Genomic DNA, 19,974 nt, shown 5'->3' with positions numbered 1-19,974 from the left:
TTAGAAGTGACTTTTAAAAAATTTCTATTTGTGAAACAATATTTTTGCAATAGTGAATACTTACGTTCGTTGTGGTTGCAGTCTCTGATCGCTGTAGGGTATTAAGGCAACCAGCTCATTCTCTTGGCCTGGAAATATAACACAGAAAACAAAATCTTAAAAATACAGTCAGACCTCACACAGCATTTTATGTCATGTACTTATGAGATGGGGGCTCTCTTGCTGAGGCCAGTATTTATTGTGCATCCTTAACGGGTCTAGAGATGATAGTGAATTTCAACTGCTGCAGTACTTCCAGTGAAAGTACTCTTACAATGCTCGTGGGAAGGGAGTTCCTGGATTTAAACCCAGCGATGAGGAAGGAATGATAATAGATTTAAGTCAGGAATGTGCTTATGACTTAGAGGAGCATTTGCAAACGTTGGTCTTCTCATACATTTGCTGGCCTTGCCTTTTTTGTTGATAAAGGGTGAAGGTTTGGGAGGTGACACCTAAACAGCTTTAGCAATTAACATAGCAGTAATGAAGTGAAAGACCTAGACCAACAATTCAGAGAGTAGGGTTCAAATCCCACTGTGCAATTTAAATTAGATCAATAATCTGATATTTTAAAAAAGTTATTTGTAATGATCACAAAAATGATTGTTTCTATTCAGTTTCAATATTTTTATTAAATTTTACAATAATACAATAAAGTAGAAGTCAGATTTATCTAAATATAAAGAGGTAATACAAAAAAGGAAATATACAAAAGAATGACTTGTCTAAGAAAACCTGTTACATATCAACTAGATATCAACAATTAAACAAAAACTAAATCATCAATAATCATTTAATCAGTTAGAACATGTGGCTAACTGAAAAAGATTTTAAAAATAAATTGATACCATACTACAAATTTTATCCCCTTCCCTTCCGGTTATTTGGTAAATACATATAATAAATCAAAATGATGTTATACATCATGAAAAAAATTAATAAAAGGGCCCCATAAACTTTAAAAGTTTAAATCCATTACATTCGAGGAACATCTGATTTTTTCCCAAAGTTAGACATGCCAGATTGTTTCTATTCTCTTTTTCTTAACTGCACTAGAAGCAAATTAGAAATTACTATCTTTGAGGACCAAATATTTAAAAAATCTATTTTCTTAGAAAAATCTAAGAATAATCAGAAATCTCTACTGGCAACAAAATGCAGCCATACAGATAGACAAAAAGATTGGTGAATATCAGCCAATAAAATGAGGAGTGTCAGACAGGGTTGTATTTTATTACCAGACTTATTCTCCCTGTACAGTGAAAAGATCATGAGAACCATACATGAATAAGTATAGGAGGACACAATATCAACAACCTCCACTATGCAGATGATACAACACTGATAGCAAACAGTGAAGTAAATTTACAGAAATTAGTATCTACCAACAGAGAGCGAAAGACCTAACTTTAAACAAAAGAAAACTGAAGTAATGATAATATCAAAGAAACTTGATATTCCAAATAATAGGATCATATTGGGAAAGGAAATCCTGAAACAAATTCACAACTTCAAGTACCTTGGATCATGGGTAACATCTGACAGCAAATGCAAAATAGACAAAAGTAAGAACAACAGCGGCAGAACAGCATTTATAGAAATGAGGAACATCCTAACGAACAAGAAAATAGCAATTGACGTCCACCTTACAACTAACTCTCAGCTGCTACATTCTTTCTATACTGTTGTATGGCTGAGAGTCATGGACCATCACAAATGCAATGGAAAAAAGAATCAATGCAGCAGAGATGTGGTCTCTCAGAAGAATGCTATGTATATCATGTACGGACAGGATAACAAATGAAGAAGTTCTACAAAGAACAAAAACAAAACATTCTGAAAAGAATCAGAAAAACAGCAATCCAAATTCTTTGGACACATCATGCAGAGAGAAACATTAGAACATATAGTTATAACTAGAAAGCTGGAAGGAAAATTATAGATGGATTAACAATATGGTTAGAAACAGGGCAGGCCACAACTATAATTCAGAGGGTTAGAGAATGTGATAGATGGAGAGACACAATCGCCCAAGCCAAACTCTGCCTCCAGGAACTTATCACCAGCATGGGAGTAGCAAATACCAAGGGACAGCTATATAAAGTGAAGGGAGGAAAGTTTAGGGGAGACATCAGGGGCATTTTTTTTTAAATAAAGAGGGTTGTGGGTGCCTGGGATACCTTGCCAAGGTTGGTGGTGGAGGACAAAACATTAGAGGCATTCAAGAAACTCTTAAATGGGCACATGGATGAAAGAAAAATAAAGGCTTACGAGGTTGAAAGGGTTTAGTTTTTTTTTTAGTTGGAATATATAGGTTGGCACAACGGAGGGCCAAAGGGCCTGTGGTGTTTTATGTTCTGCTTTATTTCTAAGTCACTGGACTACGGCACCTGACGGTTCACCCTCCCTCTTCAAATAATGTGTAGCAGCCATTCACTTAACATCTCTGAAAGCAGAGAGGCCGCAAACCATCCATCTGAAGCTGCAAAAATACTCGTTGGCTGCCCTATTGATTCCCCTGGCACCACTTCTCTTTCTCTCCATTTCCCCTAATACGCTATAATATAGAAAAGCAAAGAAATTTCAAATGGTGTTAAATAATAGTGCCCAAAAAAATTTTTATGGATAAGTTAACAATTTACAACAAATATAACCCTATATACATTGATTTGAATTTTTATATAAAGATATTATTGGTATTTAGTAATAATAGTAGATATATCAAAGTTGAGGTATGCTACTTTTAATGTTCGAGGATTAAATAGTCCGATTAAACGTAAGAGAGTCTTGGCGTATATTAAGAAAATGAAAATTGATATTGCCTTTTTACAAGAAACACATTTGAATGTGAAGGAAAGTGTGAAATTCAAATTCGATCTTTGGTAAAATGTATGTTTGGCAGAGAGATGATTTTACCTAAAATGACTAAATTTGAGACTTCTCTTATGAAGGTACCAGAGAAGGGTTAACTAGATTGATAAATGCACATTATGCAATGATTAATTACAATTTTTGACATCAATTATATTTGACACCTGAAAAATTAAAACAATATGGTTTTAATGAATCAGATTTGTGTTTTAGATGTGGTGATGCGGTTGGAACTTTTTTTTCATGCTGTTTGGTCATGTATACATATACAATCTTTTTGGAAGAAAATTCAATCGTTTTTAGAATATCTGTATAAGATTAAAATAGTTTTAGATCCAACAGTATTTTTGTTGTGTTGTTTGCAACCTCTGAAAGGCTTGGGATTAGATAAGTTTCAGCTTGCTTTTGTATATTTAGCTTTATCTGTAGCAAAAAAATGTATTTCTAGTATGTGGAAAGAATCAAATAGGATTGATATTAATAGATGGCATAATGAGATGAAATATTGTTTAATAATGGAAAATTACATATGTTTTGCATAATTATAATTTTTTTATTAATAAGTGGTTGTTATACTCAGAATATTTACATTTCAATTTATATTGATTAATATAATATTAATTTAATATGTATATTTAACTTTTTTTAAAATATTCTTTCTTTTTTCTTTTTTTATGGCTCCCCTTAGGAGTTGGCTGAAGGGGGGGGAATCTTTTCTTTTCTTTTTTTATATATATAAAAAAAATGTTCATGTTTAATTGCTGTATATGTCATATAACCATATAACAATTACACACGGAAACAGGCCAATTTGGCCCTTCTAGTCCGCACTGATCCAAGTACCCTCCTCTAATCCCACTTACCAGCACCCTGTCCATATCCCTCCATCCCCCTCCTATCCATATACTTATCCAACTCTTTCTTAAATGACAAAATTGACCCTGCCTCCACCACCTTTCCCAGAAGCCCATTCCACACAGTTGTTTTTTTGAACGAATAAATAAAGTTTAAAAAAACCAAACAGACGTAACGTGGGGGCTTGATTATCATAGCAGCACCAACTCAAGCTCAAAAGGCACATGTCTGCACCTGCAGGAAGCAGGCAGAATTTATACTCTAATAAAACATTCAGATTTGGGTCAGGTTGGGTTGGACCACGCTGTGTCAGTATGCTTGGTGCTGTATCCCACTGCATGTTGGAAATTGTTATGTTTATGGAGATGCTGAAGTGGGGATTAAAAAAAATAGAATTTGGATTTGTAGCTTCAGATTACCCATATGGCTTTTATTTTTACATATGGTAGGACTGCAGAGCAAGGGAAAATACAAAGATCAAGAGATATCAACAGAAACATACAATATAAACAAATTATTAAATCATTTGCTAGCACAAAAGTAAAATACAAAAGTACAAAAAGAAAAACAGGTGTTTTAGAAGAGGAACAGGGCCACTAATTGGAGAGGATAGGCAAGAATAACAATTGCAAATTTGTTGAATTACACAGAACACAGAAGAGTATAGTACAGAAACAGCCACTTCAGCCCGCGATGTCTGCATCAAACACTATGCCAAATTAATCTCTCCTCTATCTGTATATAATACAAATTCATTTGCCTGCCTAAAAGCCTTGTGAATTCCTTGAAGTATCTGAGAATAGATAAAAGGGAATGCAACATGTGTAATGCATAACGGGCAACTTTTTCAGGCTTCGAAATAGGTGCCACATACAAAATTGAGGGACAGGTATACAGTGGATTGATTTTAAAAATAAAGTAGAGATTAAAAAAAGAATGGTTGAAGATAAAAAGCAGGTCAACGGCTCATAATTTTCTGAAGTCATAAGCATAATTTCTAACTTTGCAGATGACTCAAATTGGGTGAATGGCCAACACCAAGGAGGACTGCTAGAAATACCATGTTGTTAATAAATTAGCATAGAATTTTAGTACTAACCTAAATATCACATTTGGATACAGCTCAGTAAATAGGATTCAGAATGGGATAGAGCAACAAAGAATAATTTAGTGCAAAGAAACGAAAGCCAAGTAACTTCAAGTAGTGGCACAAGTTAATAACGTTACTAAAAAGGAAAAGAATTTATTTCCAGAGAAAGAATTGAAAAATAGAACTGGTACTAAACTGCGACTGAATATTAATATTAATAGGTACAATTGTTTCCATATTACAAAACTATATATAGTAATACACTGAATTTTATAATCTGCACTCAGGACTTTTGTGATGCCACAATCGGATTTTCTGTGTGGAGAGTTTGGATACCCTGACACATTTAATTTTAAAAATGTTACACAGTGTTGTAATAAATTTCCCAGTGAACCCAATGAGCTTGAAGGAAGTAGAGGAACAGAGGCATGACGTATTGGGTCACAGATTATCCACATTTAACTGTGAATGTTCTGAAGAGGATTAACAAGGATGGAATGAGAATGTGATTGAATGGAAATCTTTTAAGACTATGAACAGTTTAGATAAAGTTTTCTTTCAAGACTAGAGACATGTACAAGGTCAACATCAAAAGAATCAATGAGAGAATTTCAAAGAACCATCTTTCCCCAGAGAATCTGAAGCTTGTCAGTGAAGGAAGTGGTTGGAAAAATAAAGGAGTTAAATTTAATGAAGGGCTAAGATACACACGAGGAAAAAAGATAATGCTTGCTAAAGTAAAAGAGCAGAAGGCCATGTTATCAAATAAACAACGGGAAGAACTTCCTGGTTCATTTCTAATGCTGTAGTTCACATTCCTTGTCCATTGTGGAGATACCTATTTAACAACACCAGATGAATTACTTCTATTTGATATGTGCTGCATTACACAAAATGAAATCAAGTTCTAAAAGTCATTTATATTAACCTTCTTATTCTCTTTACAGTCTATGTTCCAAAATCCAATGGACAGATTTGGTTTGAGTGAAATTTTCTGCAAAACTAAAAGAAGTCAAACTAACTTTCTATCTTTGAAATCCGCCTTCACTGATAATCTTACTACAGAAATATTTTGACTTACAATTACATTCGCTTTTAACTAAAGGCAGAGTCAAAATATGATAGCCTTTGATCTTCCATTATTCGTTTTGGATCAATGCAAGTTACATTGACGTCTACTTAAAGTTTATCAAAGATACAAACATGTTTTTGTACAGAACCGCACAGAAGAAACTTTTTAGTGTTTTCAATGGAAGTAAATGAGGTGCATCCAAAATATTATTTTGCCTCTGTTCAAGTATCAATCAACATACAATGTTGTCATTGGTGATTAAGAAGGTAAAGCATGCAATGTAATACAGTATACCAAGTCCTCATTCTCCCCAGGGGACAGGGCCATGAACTTCACACAGATAACAAACACGACAAAGAACTTCACCTTTGCCTCCAGTACACACCCTTGAAATAAACACAAATATGTTCTAAAAAAAAAAAAAAATTGGCATGTTTCACTCAACACTTTAAATCATAGGCCAGGGGTCGGTGTGGACGACAGGCATATCAGGTTTGTTTTCCTTCACTCTGCCCGCTTCCCATTTCAGCTCTTCCCCCCTCCCTCACCCCCACCAAATAAAACATTAAAACATTTAAATACTTAAAGGGAAATGATATTATCTAACAAGCTAATTACATTGAAACTTACAACCAATGTTTGGTTTTAAATTCACAAGGATACAGAAAGAAAGAACAGCACAAAGTCAAAGCCATTAGTGTAGCGCAGTGTTTCTCAAACCTTTTCTTTTCACTCACATACCACTTCAAATACTCCCTCTGCCATTGGTACTCTATGATTAGTAAAGGTTTAAGTGGCTAGAATCGGCTTCTTCTGTGCTGTAAATAAACTTTTAAAATTTAGCTTGATCCATGAGATCTCAATCTTTGTGCCTTGGGTATGCTTCTTGGAAATTGCAATGCTAATAACTCTATCATAACATCTTGAGAGTAATCTTGAAAGAAAAAGTTTGAAATTAATCGTATCTAATTGACTCATCATGTGCACAGTTGCCCATCTCCAAAGGAAATGCGCCAATGACAAGTAAAATATTTCAGTAACAATTGGGACTAGAGCAGTGATTCTCAACCTTCCCTTCCCTCTCACACCACCTTAAGCAATCCCTTACTCATCACAGAACACATGGCATACGGATTACCTAAAGTGGTACGTGAGTGGAAGGAAAAAGGTTCAGAACCACTGGTGTAGGTGATCTGGAAGCTAATTTCCATATTTATGCAGGCAACAAATGAAACCTCAATACATGTATGAGTACATAGATATACTCATTTGGGGGGGGAAAAAAATGAGTTGAAGCCATCCTCACAGGTGCACGGACAAAATTAGAATGATTTTATTTCCAATCTCTATCTCAGTGGTAAAACATTTGCACAGAAACAAAAATCACAAATCTGGGTACTTTGTACAATTTGGGTGCCTTCTTGAAGCTGGTTACAAATGAACAGCTGACGACAGGATGGAGCCCATTTCATAAAAGGTAAACTACAATTTTTGGCAACTATGAATCACATAGTTCATACTGGTTTAAAGAGTAATAAAAGTTAAGAACAGATGTCATAGCTGGAAAAAGAAAAGAAAATTACTAAAATAAATTTAGGAATTATCGGCAGATCATAAAGTTGGCCCCATCATTATTTTATATTACACTGGTCCAGTTCTTCCCATACTGATGAAAAAAAACCTCAAAGACTTCTTTCTACAGGCGAACCGTGGAGAGCATTCTGGCTGGTTGCATCACTGTCTGCTACAGAGATGCCAACACTCAGGTCAGGAAAAAAACTCCAGAGGATTGTTAACTCAGCCAGCACCATCACAGGCACCAGACCCCTGGTATCAGATTCCAGAATGAACAATGAACCATAGAGACTACCTTACTTTGCCTTTTTATTTAGTTATTTTGCCATATGGTTTATATAAAGGTTTGCACTGTGACACTGCCACAAAACATCAAATTTCGTGACATGTTCACGACAATAAATTATGAAAAAATCTTTTTAATGCCTCATTATTGTATGAAATACTTGGAAGTCATCATTGCTTCATTACATCCATAGTGAAATTTACTTCCTCATTAAATGTTGGAAATAGGGAGATACTTTTCAAGCAAAAGGGTGGATAAAGCAGATTCTCTGTCCTCGTATCAAAATCATGTGGAAAACCACCTACCTCTTGGTATTCTTCCAGTCCCTTGACACGTGGGACACGTGATGTTTTCTCTTCCAACAAACTCTACATAAGGAACATGAGAACTGGACTCTTCATTACAGTCCTGTACTTCATCTGTGCTTTCCTTAGATTTTCTATCAGTCTCTGACACAATGGATTCTGATTCTTCTTTCTTGTTTTGTCTTGAGAAAGTTGGCAAATGAGAGAATGATTTACCCATATTGTGGTATTTTCCCTGTAACAAATTCAGACAGAGAATTATATTCATTTTATGAAGAGTGCATTCATTGACAATTATTGTAATAATTGTGCAACATTATGAGTCAATAGCTGATTGCCATCTATGTAGGTCAGCTGATGAGAGAATACAAGCTTCCTTCCTGTTGGTCGTGATTCCAAGACCAACTTCTATTTCTGATAAACTCCATGATTTGAAATCCTGCCTGCTTTCCATCTAAAAACATATAATAAAGTAGGTGCTTGCCAGAGAGTCTGAATACACAAAGAGAAGCCTAATTACATTTGCCTTTCTCTCAGCTTTTTACTTTGCTTAGATTTTCATCTGAAATTCAAATTGCAACAGTCACTTGCTTACAACAACAGGACCTTTAAATGGAACTGATAACAAAATATTGTGCACGTTATGGAAATGAACTTGACACAACCAATCCACCAACCAGCTTTATCTCACTTTATCTCTAAAGTCCAGCACTCTGGTTCAGAGTTAAACATATCACATTTAGAGCATGAAGACAGAAATTACTCTCAACATGTTATGATAGAGTTAACATTGCAATTTCCAAGAAGCATACCCAAGGCACAAAAATTGAGATCTCATGGATCAAGCTAAATTTTAAAAGTTTATTTACAGCACGGAAGGAGCCGATTCTAGCAATGCTGCTCAATCACACCCAAATTAACCAAAAGCCCCATACATTTTGAAGGGAGGGAAGAAACCAGAGCACCCAAACCAACACAGGTCACGGGGAGAATGTACAAACTCCTTACAGACAGCGCTGGATTATAACCTTGGTCACTGGCGCTGCAATAGCTTTGTGCTAACTGTGACACTAAGTCATCCTGTTTTCCACAGGCTATGTTGCAACAATGCCTCGCTGTGAGGTATAGCATTGAAGTACATCAAGGTTGTGACTCAACCATTCCATACATGTCATTAAACTCAGCAGAAGTTAAGGGCATGAAACATGAAAGTCTGCAGACACTGCGACACATGACTGCTCGAGGAACTCAGGCATTCCCAAGGAAGGAAGTAATATTACCAATGCTTTAGGCCTGAGCCCATCTGCAAGGTATAAGCAAAGAACAGGAAGGCATCAGAAGGCAGAGATTTATATCTCTTTGAACTGTATGTGTTTATAAATTATAATAATAATAAAAAGATTGAAAAAGAAAAAAAAAAAAAAGGCAGAGGGAGGAGTCCAGTCCAACAAAAGGTGGTGTTTGGATATGATAGGCGAGGTGAGAATTGATTTTTGGCTCCATGAAAGACAAAGGGGAAAAGAGGAGGGGGGGGGGTGGAAGAAAAGAGGCAGAGGGAGGTTAACAGAAACTGGAAAAGTCTTTTTAAAGCTATCCTGTTGAAGGGTGCCCAAATGGAAGTTGAGGTGATGTTCCTCCAATTTGCAGGTAGCATCAGTCTGACAGTGCATGAGACCAGAGACAGACCTATCTGCAAAGGAATGGGGCAGGGAATTGAAATGAGTGGCCACTGGGTGATCCACACTGTTGCAAAGTGATCTCTCAGTCTGCATCCAGTCTCTCCAATGGAGAGGAGACCACAACAGGAGTACTCGATATAGTTAGATGATTCATAAGTGCTTCACTTGGAAGGATTATTTAGGGCTCTGAATGGTGGTGAGGGAAGACATGTGAGCGCAAACGGAGTATCTTCTGTGGTCACAGGGATAAGTGCCAAGGGGACAACAGGATGAGGAGGGAGGAGTGGACAAGGGAGTCGCAGCATGAATGGTCCCTGTGGAAGGTGGAGAGAGGATCACATCGTAGGTGTCAGAAATGGCAGAGGAGGACATATTGGATATGGAGTCTGGTAGGTGAGGATAAGGAGAATCCTATCCTTGCTGCAGATAGGGCCAATGGATTAGCCTAAATTAATGAATTCAGCTGTAAACTAGTTTTAATGGCTTGATTAGTAACTACTATTAAAAATTCATGTTGCCACTAAAAATCCTATTTAATAAATGTGGACTTTCATTCCATTAATTTTTGAGGGTTTTAATTTTTTTATTTATACTTCGTTTCTTAATTCTCACTCCGAACTAGATCTTTCTTTTTCCGCCTTTATTTCACTGCACGATTTATGCCTGAAACCCTGCAAAGGTTGAATCAAACACTGAAATGATACCTCTTTAGAAAATCAATGAGTTTCTCCACGTTGTTTTCCCTCATTGTGTGGATTCCATATTTCCCACATGGGACATATGTGAAGACTACAGCTTTTAAGTAAATGCAACATGTTTGATAAGTCATCACGTTCAATCTTGGCATTCATTTTCTAAGTGGCAGCTCTAAAGCAACCATATCCTGATTGCTAATAAAAACAGAGAATGCTGGAAACACTCAGCAGGTCAGGTTGGATCTGAGAAACAAGAAACAGTTTTGGATTCCGGACAATTTATCAGAATTGTTCTGAGAAAAGATCCTGGAGAAGTATTTGTCTGAGCTGCTGAATACTTCCAGCATTTTCTGTTTTTATTTCAGATTCTCAATACCTGCTGTTTAATGGTTTTTGAATCTTGATCACTGTTTGATCAACTGCCTGAGCGCTCACGATTATCTGAAGATCAAAACTCATGACTGTTGCAGTCAAGTGAAGCTAAAGATTGCATCCAAGGATAAAGGGCTCACAATTTCCTAATATTGATTCACTAACTCAAGAGCATGAATTAAAAGCAAACCACTGAAATAGGGAAAAGTTCAACTGTACTCGAATTTGCACTGGAAGCTACATTACATTTAATGTATCATAAGGGAAATCAAATCCTGCACATTTCCCTTAAAATGAAACAGACAAGACAGTAGCAAAAGATGGTGTTCTCAAAGTTCAAATTTATTACCATAACATCACATACCACCCTGAGATTCTTTTTGTAGTGCAAAGAAAATGTATTTAAAAAAATCATAGACAAAAGAGAGGAATGTAAACAAGGAAGTGCAAACAAACTGCAACACAGAAAATAAATATTCAATAATAAATAATGTGCAGGGTCCCTAAATGAGTCTTTGATTTGAGTTTGTTGGTTGAGTCTGATGGTGAAGGAGATCACAACTTTTTCTGAATCTGGTGGTACATGTTTTGTGGCACCTATACCTTTTCGTGATGGCAGAAGCGAGAATGGAGCGTGTCCTGGATGGTGTGAATCCTTGATGTTTGCTGCTGTTCTCCGACGGCTGCATTCCAACTAGATTTTCTCGATGGTGGGGAGAATTTTACCTGTGATGTATTAGGCTGTGTCCACTACCTTTTGCAGGGCTTTCCATTCAAAGGTATTGGTGCCCTCATATCAGGCCACGATGCAGCCGGTCAGCACATTTTCCACGACACACCTATAGACATTTGCCGAGATTTCAGATGTCGTATCTAACCACCACGGTTTTCCCAAATAGTGACTCCCAATATTTAAAATTTGCTCATCCTCTCCACTCTGATCCCCCAATGATCACTGAGTTATTCATCGCCAGTTTTTCCTTCCTGAAGTCTACCATCAGCTCTTTGGATTTGGCGACATTGAGTGAGGTGGTTGTTAGTACACCATTCAGCCAAGTTTTCAATCTCCCTCCTGTGTGCTGACTCATCGCCCCCTTTCATGCAACACACTGCTATGGTATCATTAGGAAATGTGCAAATGGTTACAATCTTACAGATTAAGTCACAGGCATTTGGCTTTGTTAGTTTCATTTTATGAATGAATAAATGACCGGTGATAAAATTATCAAATACTGCATGACTGCAACACTATTCCTTAATAATCAATTTATAAAAACCATTGACCCCCATCCAGTTCTGTGCTTTTACTTAAGAATGTATTTTATTAGTTCATCTTATCTATTGTCCAGTATTTTTTGGAGTTTGCTATCAGGCAAAAGGAGAACATGCCTTGCCTAAAGATGCCAACCCAATGTAATTAATAATTGGTTAACCTGGGAGAGGACCCAGGTTCACTCATCAGTCCATATCCTACATACACGTCTAGAAATTACTTTCAAAAATGTGGTTGCAAAATAGTTAACACATTAAAGTCCCCAGTAAAGCAGCTTAGCCACAGAGAACCAGTTCAGGTTCCAGAATGTGTTGAATTAACTGAACTCAGCTGGTTTGGGTGTAATGGTTGTAGTTGCAAGAGAAATCAACCCAATATTTAATTTTGAAAATAAAAATCCTTAACTTAATCCTTAAAGAGATGCTTTCAAATTTGTGTTTCGAAAATCATCTGGAAATATTGACAAGTCGCACTGCCTTCAATAAAATGTAAAAGCTTTAAAAATCTCTGCAGTTTCCCAAGAAAACTTTCTAAATATTGATACACTTCAAGGAATAAAACGTAAAGTTTTGCACCAAAATGAGAAGGCCCTTGTCTACACTTCTGAAGAAAATTGCTGGACAATATATTTTACAACTTGCATTGTGAGTGATGCCTCAGTTTCCTGTTCGCTGACAAACACAAATGCAAAATTCGGTTGGGCATCTGCAATACCCTTATGTCTATTGTGACACTAGATTTCCAGTGTCTGAATTACTTTCTACAGCAGCAGAAATAACTCAGAATCCGACAGAGAAAAGGATCATAAAAAATCTGATGCCCTTCCAAATCTCCCAGTTATATCCTTTGCACATCCCCTATAATTTGGGGGTAAAAAATGAAAGTTTGCAGACATCGTGGTTGAAGGAAAAAAACACAATGCTGGAGAAATTCAGCACATTGAGTACTTTAAGGTATGGGATTGGGGTTAACTATAGAACATTGTTAAATCTTTTGATGCAGAAAACTTACTATAATTTGTTACATCGTTAACTTTGTCAAAAGGAAAGTTAGCTCTGTTAGAGCCAACATATCATCTGATAAAATTATTTTTTCTAATATTTCCCATGTTCAAGGTCTTCTATTATTTCACCTACACCACCTCATCTTCAAAATTTTGCTTCTTAATAACACCCAAAAAACCTGATTTATCATGCATTTCAAATATATATTCATAATATTTTAGGAAGAAATTAAAAATAAAAGAAAGGACTTATCAAATTTTACTGCTGAATCCTTTCAGAGGTTGGTCATGGCCAGAATTAACACGCACCTAAGCAGAGATATGGATTCACTGCAATTCATCTATCACAATTGCTCCCCAGCAGATTGGCTCTCCACTCAGTTCTAGATTGCCTCGAAAATAGCAATTCTTACATATGGCTGCTCTTCATCGACTACAGCTCCGCCTTCAATACCATTATTCTCTCAATACTGGTCAAAAAGCTACAAACTCTAGGCCTCTGTATCCCTCTCATTGACTTCTTCATCAGAAGACCACACAGTCAGTATGAATTAGAAACAACATCTCCTCCTCAGTGATCATCAACACAGGCGCAACCCCAAGGATGCATGTTTAGCCCACTGCTCTACTCATTATACACCCATGACTGTGGCCAGGCACAAATCCAATGCTATATACGCTTGCCGATGACGAGGAAGGAAGGGATTAAAAGCCAGTGGGAGCAGCCAGATTGTGCAGCATTCTAGTAAGACCGGCAAGGCAATTCAAAGGGACCAATTAGCACAATAACTAATTATAGGAATTTACTCTGAACCAATCAACGAGCAAGTCTGATAAGAGGCTGTCAATCTTATGTAGTGACCTAATGTATATGTAAAAAGCAATTGCCTTGGTTAAGAATGAATAGTGTAAACTTTTGATTGGACCAAATGTAACCCAACCCATGTGTAAACTGAACAAAGGCAAGCTGTTAAACACAAGGTCACTCTCTACTAGCCTTTATAGAGAAAACATCTTTGTGAGGCCTTGTGCAGAGAGCTCACAATTCTGCAGAATAAAATAGCCTGAATGGAATGAAAGTTTGGCTATCGTCATTTCATGAGGTCCACCGAACGAACCGAAATCCACAATGACACCACAGTTGTTGGCAGAATCACAAATGCCAATAAGGAAGCAAACAGGAGGGAGATGGATCACCTCGTTGAATGGTGTAACAAAAGCAACTTTGCGCTCAATGTTAGCAAAACCAAGGAGATGATTGTGGACTTCAAAAGGAAGTCAGGGGAATACAACCCAGTCCTCATTGAGGTCTTAGTAGTGGAGAGGGTCAAGAACTTCAAATTCCTGGGTGCCAACATCTCCAAGGATCTGTCCTGGAGCCTCCATGTTGATACAATCACAAAGAAAGCTAGCCAGTGGCGATACTTTGTGAGGAGTCTGAGGAGATTCAGTATGTCACTGAAAACTCTTGAAAGCTTCTACAGGTGTACTGTGGAGACCATTCTGGCTGGTGTCAACTCTCAGGACAAGAAAAAACTCCAGAGGGTTGTCAACCTGGCCTGCGACATCATAGGCACCAGACTTCACTCCATCGAGGACATCTACCTGAGGCAGCATCTTAAAAAAGCAGCCTCTATCCTCAAAGACCCCCACCACCCTGGCCATGCCCTCTTCACTCTGCTACCATAGGGAAAACGGTACAGGAGCCTAAAAATGAGCACTCACAAGGACAGCTTCTTCCCTGCTGCCATTAGATTCCTGAATAATCAATGAACCCTAGACACTGCTTTATTTTTCGTGCTCCTCTATTTTTATTTAAAGTGATGTTGTAAGATGGTTATAATATGAATGTTTTCACTACGATACTGCTGCAGAACATGGAATTTCATGACTTGTTCACGACAATCAATTCTGATTCTGGTGTCATTTCTGCCTTGTGATTAATGGGCTGAATTCTCTGTTGGCGATGTTCAAACTACCCCAAAATGACTTGGCTTTCTTGTTAATTAATCATGCAAATTATTCCCTAATTCATGACTTCAACCACAGAAAAAAGGGAATTATTTTGAATAATCCAAAAAAATTGAAAAATGGAAAAATCATATCTTTACATTTTGAAATATCCATTCACCAAGGAGAGAATGATTATAATACCAGTGTCACCTGCTTCTCAAACAACAGTGTGCTTGATATTAAAGTGGGTGTGGTATGGTCTGGCCAGAGAAGTACCTGCACGTATAATAGAACCATATAACCGTTTACAGCACGGAAACAGGCCATGTCGGACCGGTTCACTTGAACAACTCCACCAGCTCCTCCGCAAACTCCTGAGGAAGTAGAGAAGTGGCAACTTTCCTAAATTTGCAGCTTTACTATTCACCCTATCATTTCCAGTAATTCTTTCTCAACCATTTCCTTCTTGTTCTCATCTTGCACTTTTCCTTCTTAAATACGCCCAATATTCATAGGCTTAGGTAAATTTCAATTTCAATCCAACGGACTTCGCCATAACTTTTGTTGTACAAGGATGCAGGAATAGGGCCTCAAACCTGCCCTGCCCCACCATTCAATATCATCAAATCCAAGTTGTCCTCCACTCCTCTTCTGCACCAGTTCTCTATGATTTTCAATTTTTTAACCTTTCAATATAAAAAAAATTCCACCTCAAATATACCACCTTCGATGGCAGTGAATTCACTACCACCAAGCAAAGAAATTTCTACTCACCTCAATTTTAAATGACCAGCCCCTTATTTTGTGACTCCGTCCTCTTGTTCATGACCCTCACTAATGAGAACATCTCATTATCTTCCTAGGCAAGTTCCTTCAGGATGTTATGCGTTTGAGTCGGGTCACCAATCATTCTTCTCAACTCCTAGGAATACTGACCCAAACACTGTAGTCCCGCTCGTTAGGTCATCCCTCTCATCCCGGTAATTAGGCTGGTTAACAAGCTGTGGATATCACCAATGCTACCGTTTCCAGGTAAAGAGACCAAAACTGTGTATTTTTTGGTGCAGTTAATATTCTAAGATACTTCATCAGAATGACAACATTTATTGATGCAGTTAGTCCATCTCATGGCAGTGAGGAAAATAAAAAAAGGTGAAAATAAATGCAAAATAAAACTTGCAGTTCCGATGCTTTACTGGCTGATCAAAGCCCAAATCTCTGTGCATTTATCTTCTTCCAATTTTGAGATGGGTTTCTCATTGGGTTGCTTTTAAGGCACACTCATCATATATGTTACTCAAGACCGGACTTTCCAAGCACTCTTTGCTCATATCCACTCTACCACAACTACAATACCTGGCATGTAATGGTTTTGGTTCTTAATGTCCACTTAGTCCACTTAGTCATTACTGGCACATCTTGTGCAGTCTGGTATATCCATTAACATTGATACAATTTCAAAATTATTTTCTTCATTCTTAATGGGTATGCTCACCACCCCGCCACTTAAGAAATTAATTACACATCTTGCAAATATATTTTTCCTCAGTTATCCTCATTTTTCACTTCAGAAACAGATTTTTATAGTACTGATGAGGAAAAAAAAGTGCAATATCTTCATGTGTACACCCAAGACTATTTTGTATTAGCTGGAAACAAATTAAAGACTGAGAATCGCAAGACCTTTTAAACGAAAAATACATCAGGAGCAAGAGGTTAGACTGGGAAAGAGTAGGTTCCCTTAGGGAATCAAAGGAATAATCAATAGCCCCTTTCATACTTGCGTCCCAGTAAATCGGCTGTTTGGTGTCCCGGGATAGGAACAGGGATTTGGTCTTTCACACTAGACCACTCCTAACCGGGACACTGAATGCTTTCACACTTGCAAGGGTTTGGTCTGTTCTACCTTTAATGTGAAGTGTCTGCAATGCAATTACCCTTTTCACACTTGCCTGCTCTCAACACTGACATCTGAGGCACCAGGGATTATACTAGAGGTTGAGGCCAGCAATCCTCAGCATGAGATGATGTAATTGAGCAGACTTTGCTTTCACACTTGCCACTGAGATTCCTGGCATCACTGGTAAGTGTGAAAGGGGCTGTGAAGCTGGGAAATATACAGGTAAGGGGCAGGGGTAGAGTAGCGGGGGGAGGGTAACAGTTGGTCTCACTTTCCACAAGATTGATGTTCACTGGCTACATAGTGAGTTAACAGGACACTTAGCAACTAATTTGGATTAATTCAACAATGAAAGAGGGTTAATGAGCATATCCAGCATTTCTATGGCTCTGCCCACAAGGAGCAAGGGAATCATTTCTACCAGGTTGATGAACTGCTAACATGGGTTGTCTCCTGCTAAAAGAAGCATCTCAGCTTTAGCCGAAATGAGTGACTTTAAAAAAAAAATTCTATCTTTTGGAACCAAACTTTGAAGATCGGTTCCAGAGATGATAGGACGAGCCTCTGAGGAGAGATTCAGTAGCCCAAGACTATACTCACTGGAATTTAGAAGAGAGGGGATCTGATGGAAACCTTTATTTTCCAAAAAAATAAACTTTATTCACAATAACATAATGTACAAAAAAAACATTGAAAACCTTTTTATATCCTTAATATCTTATCCATAAAATTATTAAAGGGATGACAAGCTAGAGGCAGGAAAGTTGTTTCCACTGGTAGGTAGGACTAAAACAGGGGCACATTGCCTCAAGATTTAGAGAAAAACAGAAGGGGAGGAATTGCTTTCCCAGAGAGTGGTGAATCTATGGAATTCCCTGCTCAATAAAGCAGTAGAGGCTACCTCTACTGACAATTAGATGTTTTGCATAGTAGGGGAATGGAAGGTTATGGGGAAAAGGCAGGTAGATGGAGGGAAGAGGCTCAACAGGCCAGTTGGCCTACTCCTGCTGCTATTTCTTATGTTCTTATCCATGTAGGTCGTATTTAAAACATCTTTTTTGTGTGTAATCCTCCTAATGACAGTTTATATCCAGAAGAATGTCTGGAAGGAATTTCTACATTCTCCCATGTCTGCGTGGGTTTCCTTCAGGTACTCTAGTTTCCTCCCACCCTTCAAAACGTACACTAATTGGGCAGCTTGTTACCATGCAGTATGTCTAAACTTTTAAAAATGTAATTCTCTCTCTCTCACTCCATTTTCTTTTCTCTTGCCGTTTCATCTGAAAGTCATATTACAGCTTTTAAAACTACAACCATTACAAGCTCTAAAGCTTTTTAATTCAGAATACTGGACAGAGTTAAAATTCTACATCCAATTTTTACTGATTCCTTCAAACCCAAAATAAGAAACTATAACTATAAGACTCAAGATTCTACACTGACTTTATCCCATTATTTTCCTTCTTGAAAGTCAAATGCAACAAACTTTGCTGATGAGAATTTTCTTTCAAGGTGAAAGGTTATGTGCCACTTCTGACAGAAGAAAGGGATATTCCAGACTGTTCTAGTTTCACTGTTCCTTTCTGTTATGGTATCAAAGTGTGTGTGTAGTTATTGTGGCTTTAAATATAGAAAGAGGACCTACGGCTCCTAGAACGCTTCCACCAACGTTGTCTCCGCTCCATCCTCAACATCCATTGGAACACTTTCATCCCTAACGTCGAAGTACTCGAGATGGCAGAGGTCGACAGCATCGAGTCCACGCTGCTGAAGATCCAGCTACGCTGGATGGGTCACGTCTCCAGAATGGAGGACCATCGCTTTCCCAAGATCGTGTTATATGGCGAGCTCTCCACTGACCACCGTGACAGAGGTGCACCAAAGAAAAGGTACAAGGACTGCCTAAAGAAATCTCTTGGTGCCTGCCACATTGACCACCGCCAGTGGGCTGATAACGCCTCAAACCGTGCATCTTGGCGCCTCACAGTTTGGCGGGCAGCAACCTCCTTTGAAGAAGACCGCAGAGCCCACCTCACTGACAAAAGGCAAAGGAGGAAAAATCCAACACCCAACCCCAACCAACCAATTTTCCCCTGCAACCGCTGCAACCGTGTCTGCCTGTCCAGCATCGGACTTGTCAGCCACAAACGAGCCTGCAGCTGACGTGGACTTTTTACCCCCTCCATAAATCTTCGTCCGCGAAGCCAAGCCAAAGAAAGAGAAGAAATATAGAAAGAGGTAGTGAACCTCAATATAATAATATAATATTCAAGAGATTCTATTAGACCAAATAGGACAATTCTGAGTTAATTTAAGGGCTGCAATTGATGCTATGCTAAACATAATATGATGAATAATTTGAATTTTATCTTGATCTCAAAACTTTGCGTAGGAGCCCCTTCCAAACTAATGCAAGAGAGCAGCACCTAACTTTTCCTTTTATAATTTAAACAAGCTAAGACTGCAGATGAGATTAACACAGACTGGGGATTACAGCTGGGGGTTCCATGATCTGTAACACTGTCCCATATCAGACAGCACAACAGGTGACTTAATAGAGGTCTACAAGATTATGAGAGGCATAGACAAGGAAGACAGCCAGCACCATTTCCCCCCTCAACAGGAGTACCAAACACAAGAGGACATCTGTACAAAATGAAGAGAGGAGAGTTTAGGGGAGACATCAGGCAAGTTTTTTTTTCTCCAAAATATGGAGTTGTGGATGCCTGGAATGCATTGCCAGAGGTGACGGAGGTGGAGGCTGGAACAATAGGGATATTTAAAAGACTCTTAGACAACCACATGGATGAAATAAAAATAGAATGCTATGAGGTAGGGAGGGTTTGGCTTTCTTTTGTTAGGTTGGCACATTGAAATGTTCAAAGCAAGGCCACATTCATTGATGCAGTTAGTCGTTTTCATGGCAGGGAGGAAAATGAAATTATGCAAAAGAATGCAACGTTTTACTTTCAAAATAAAACTTAAGGTTCAGTTGCTTTACTGATC

General features: G+C 37.9%; 1 protein-coding gene across 4 annotated transcripts in view; it reads right to left on the bottom strand.

Moving 5' to 3' along the window:
* The window catches only part of tmem106a (transmembrane protein 106A), a 39,347-nt gene that overhangs the window by 9,060 nt on the left and 10,313 nt on the right, over positions 1-19,974 (bottom strand). For 3 of the 4 annotated variants that reach the window (XM_069907354.1, XM_069907355.1, XM_069907357.1), the window contains exons 2-3: positions 8,094-8,328; positions 65-128 (exon numbers count right to left, since the gene is read on the bottom strand). In XM_069907354.1, the coding sequence (XP_069763455.1) occupies positions 65-128; positions 8,094-8,328 (299 nt within the window). Of the gene's footprint in view, positions 1-64; positions 129-8,093; positions 8,329-11,442; positions 11,679-19,974 lie in introns of all 4 variants that reach the window. The other variant, XM_069907356.1, reaches the window with a different exon arrangement.

The sequence above is a fragment of the Narcine bancroftii genome, chromosome 12 (assembly GCF_036971445.1).
Source record: "Narcine bancroftii isolate sNarBan1 chromosome 12, sNarBan1.hap1, whole genome shotgun sequence".
NCBI classification, from domain to species: Eukaryota; Metazoa; Chordata; class Chondrichthyes; order Torpediniformes; family Narcinidae; genus Narcine; species Narcine bancroftii.
The sequence above is the reverse complement of the archived record's forward strand: the minus strand, read 5'-3'. Positions and strand labels throughout refer to the sequence as shown.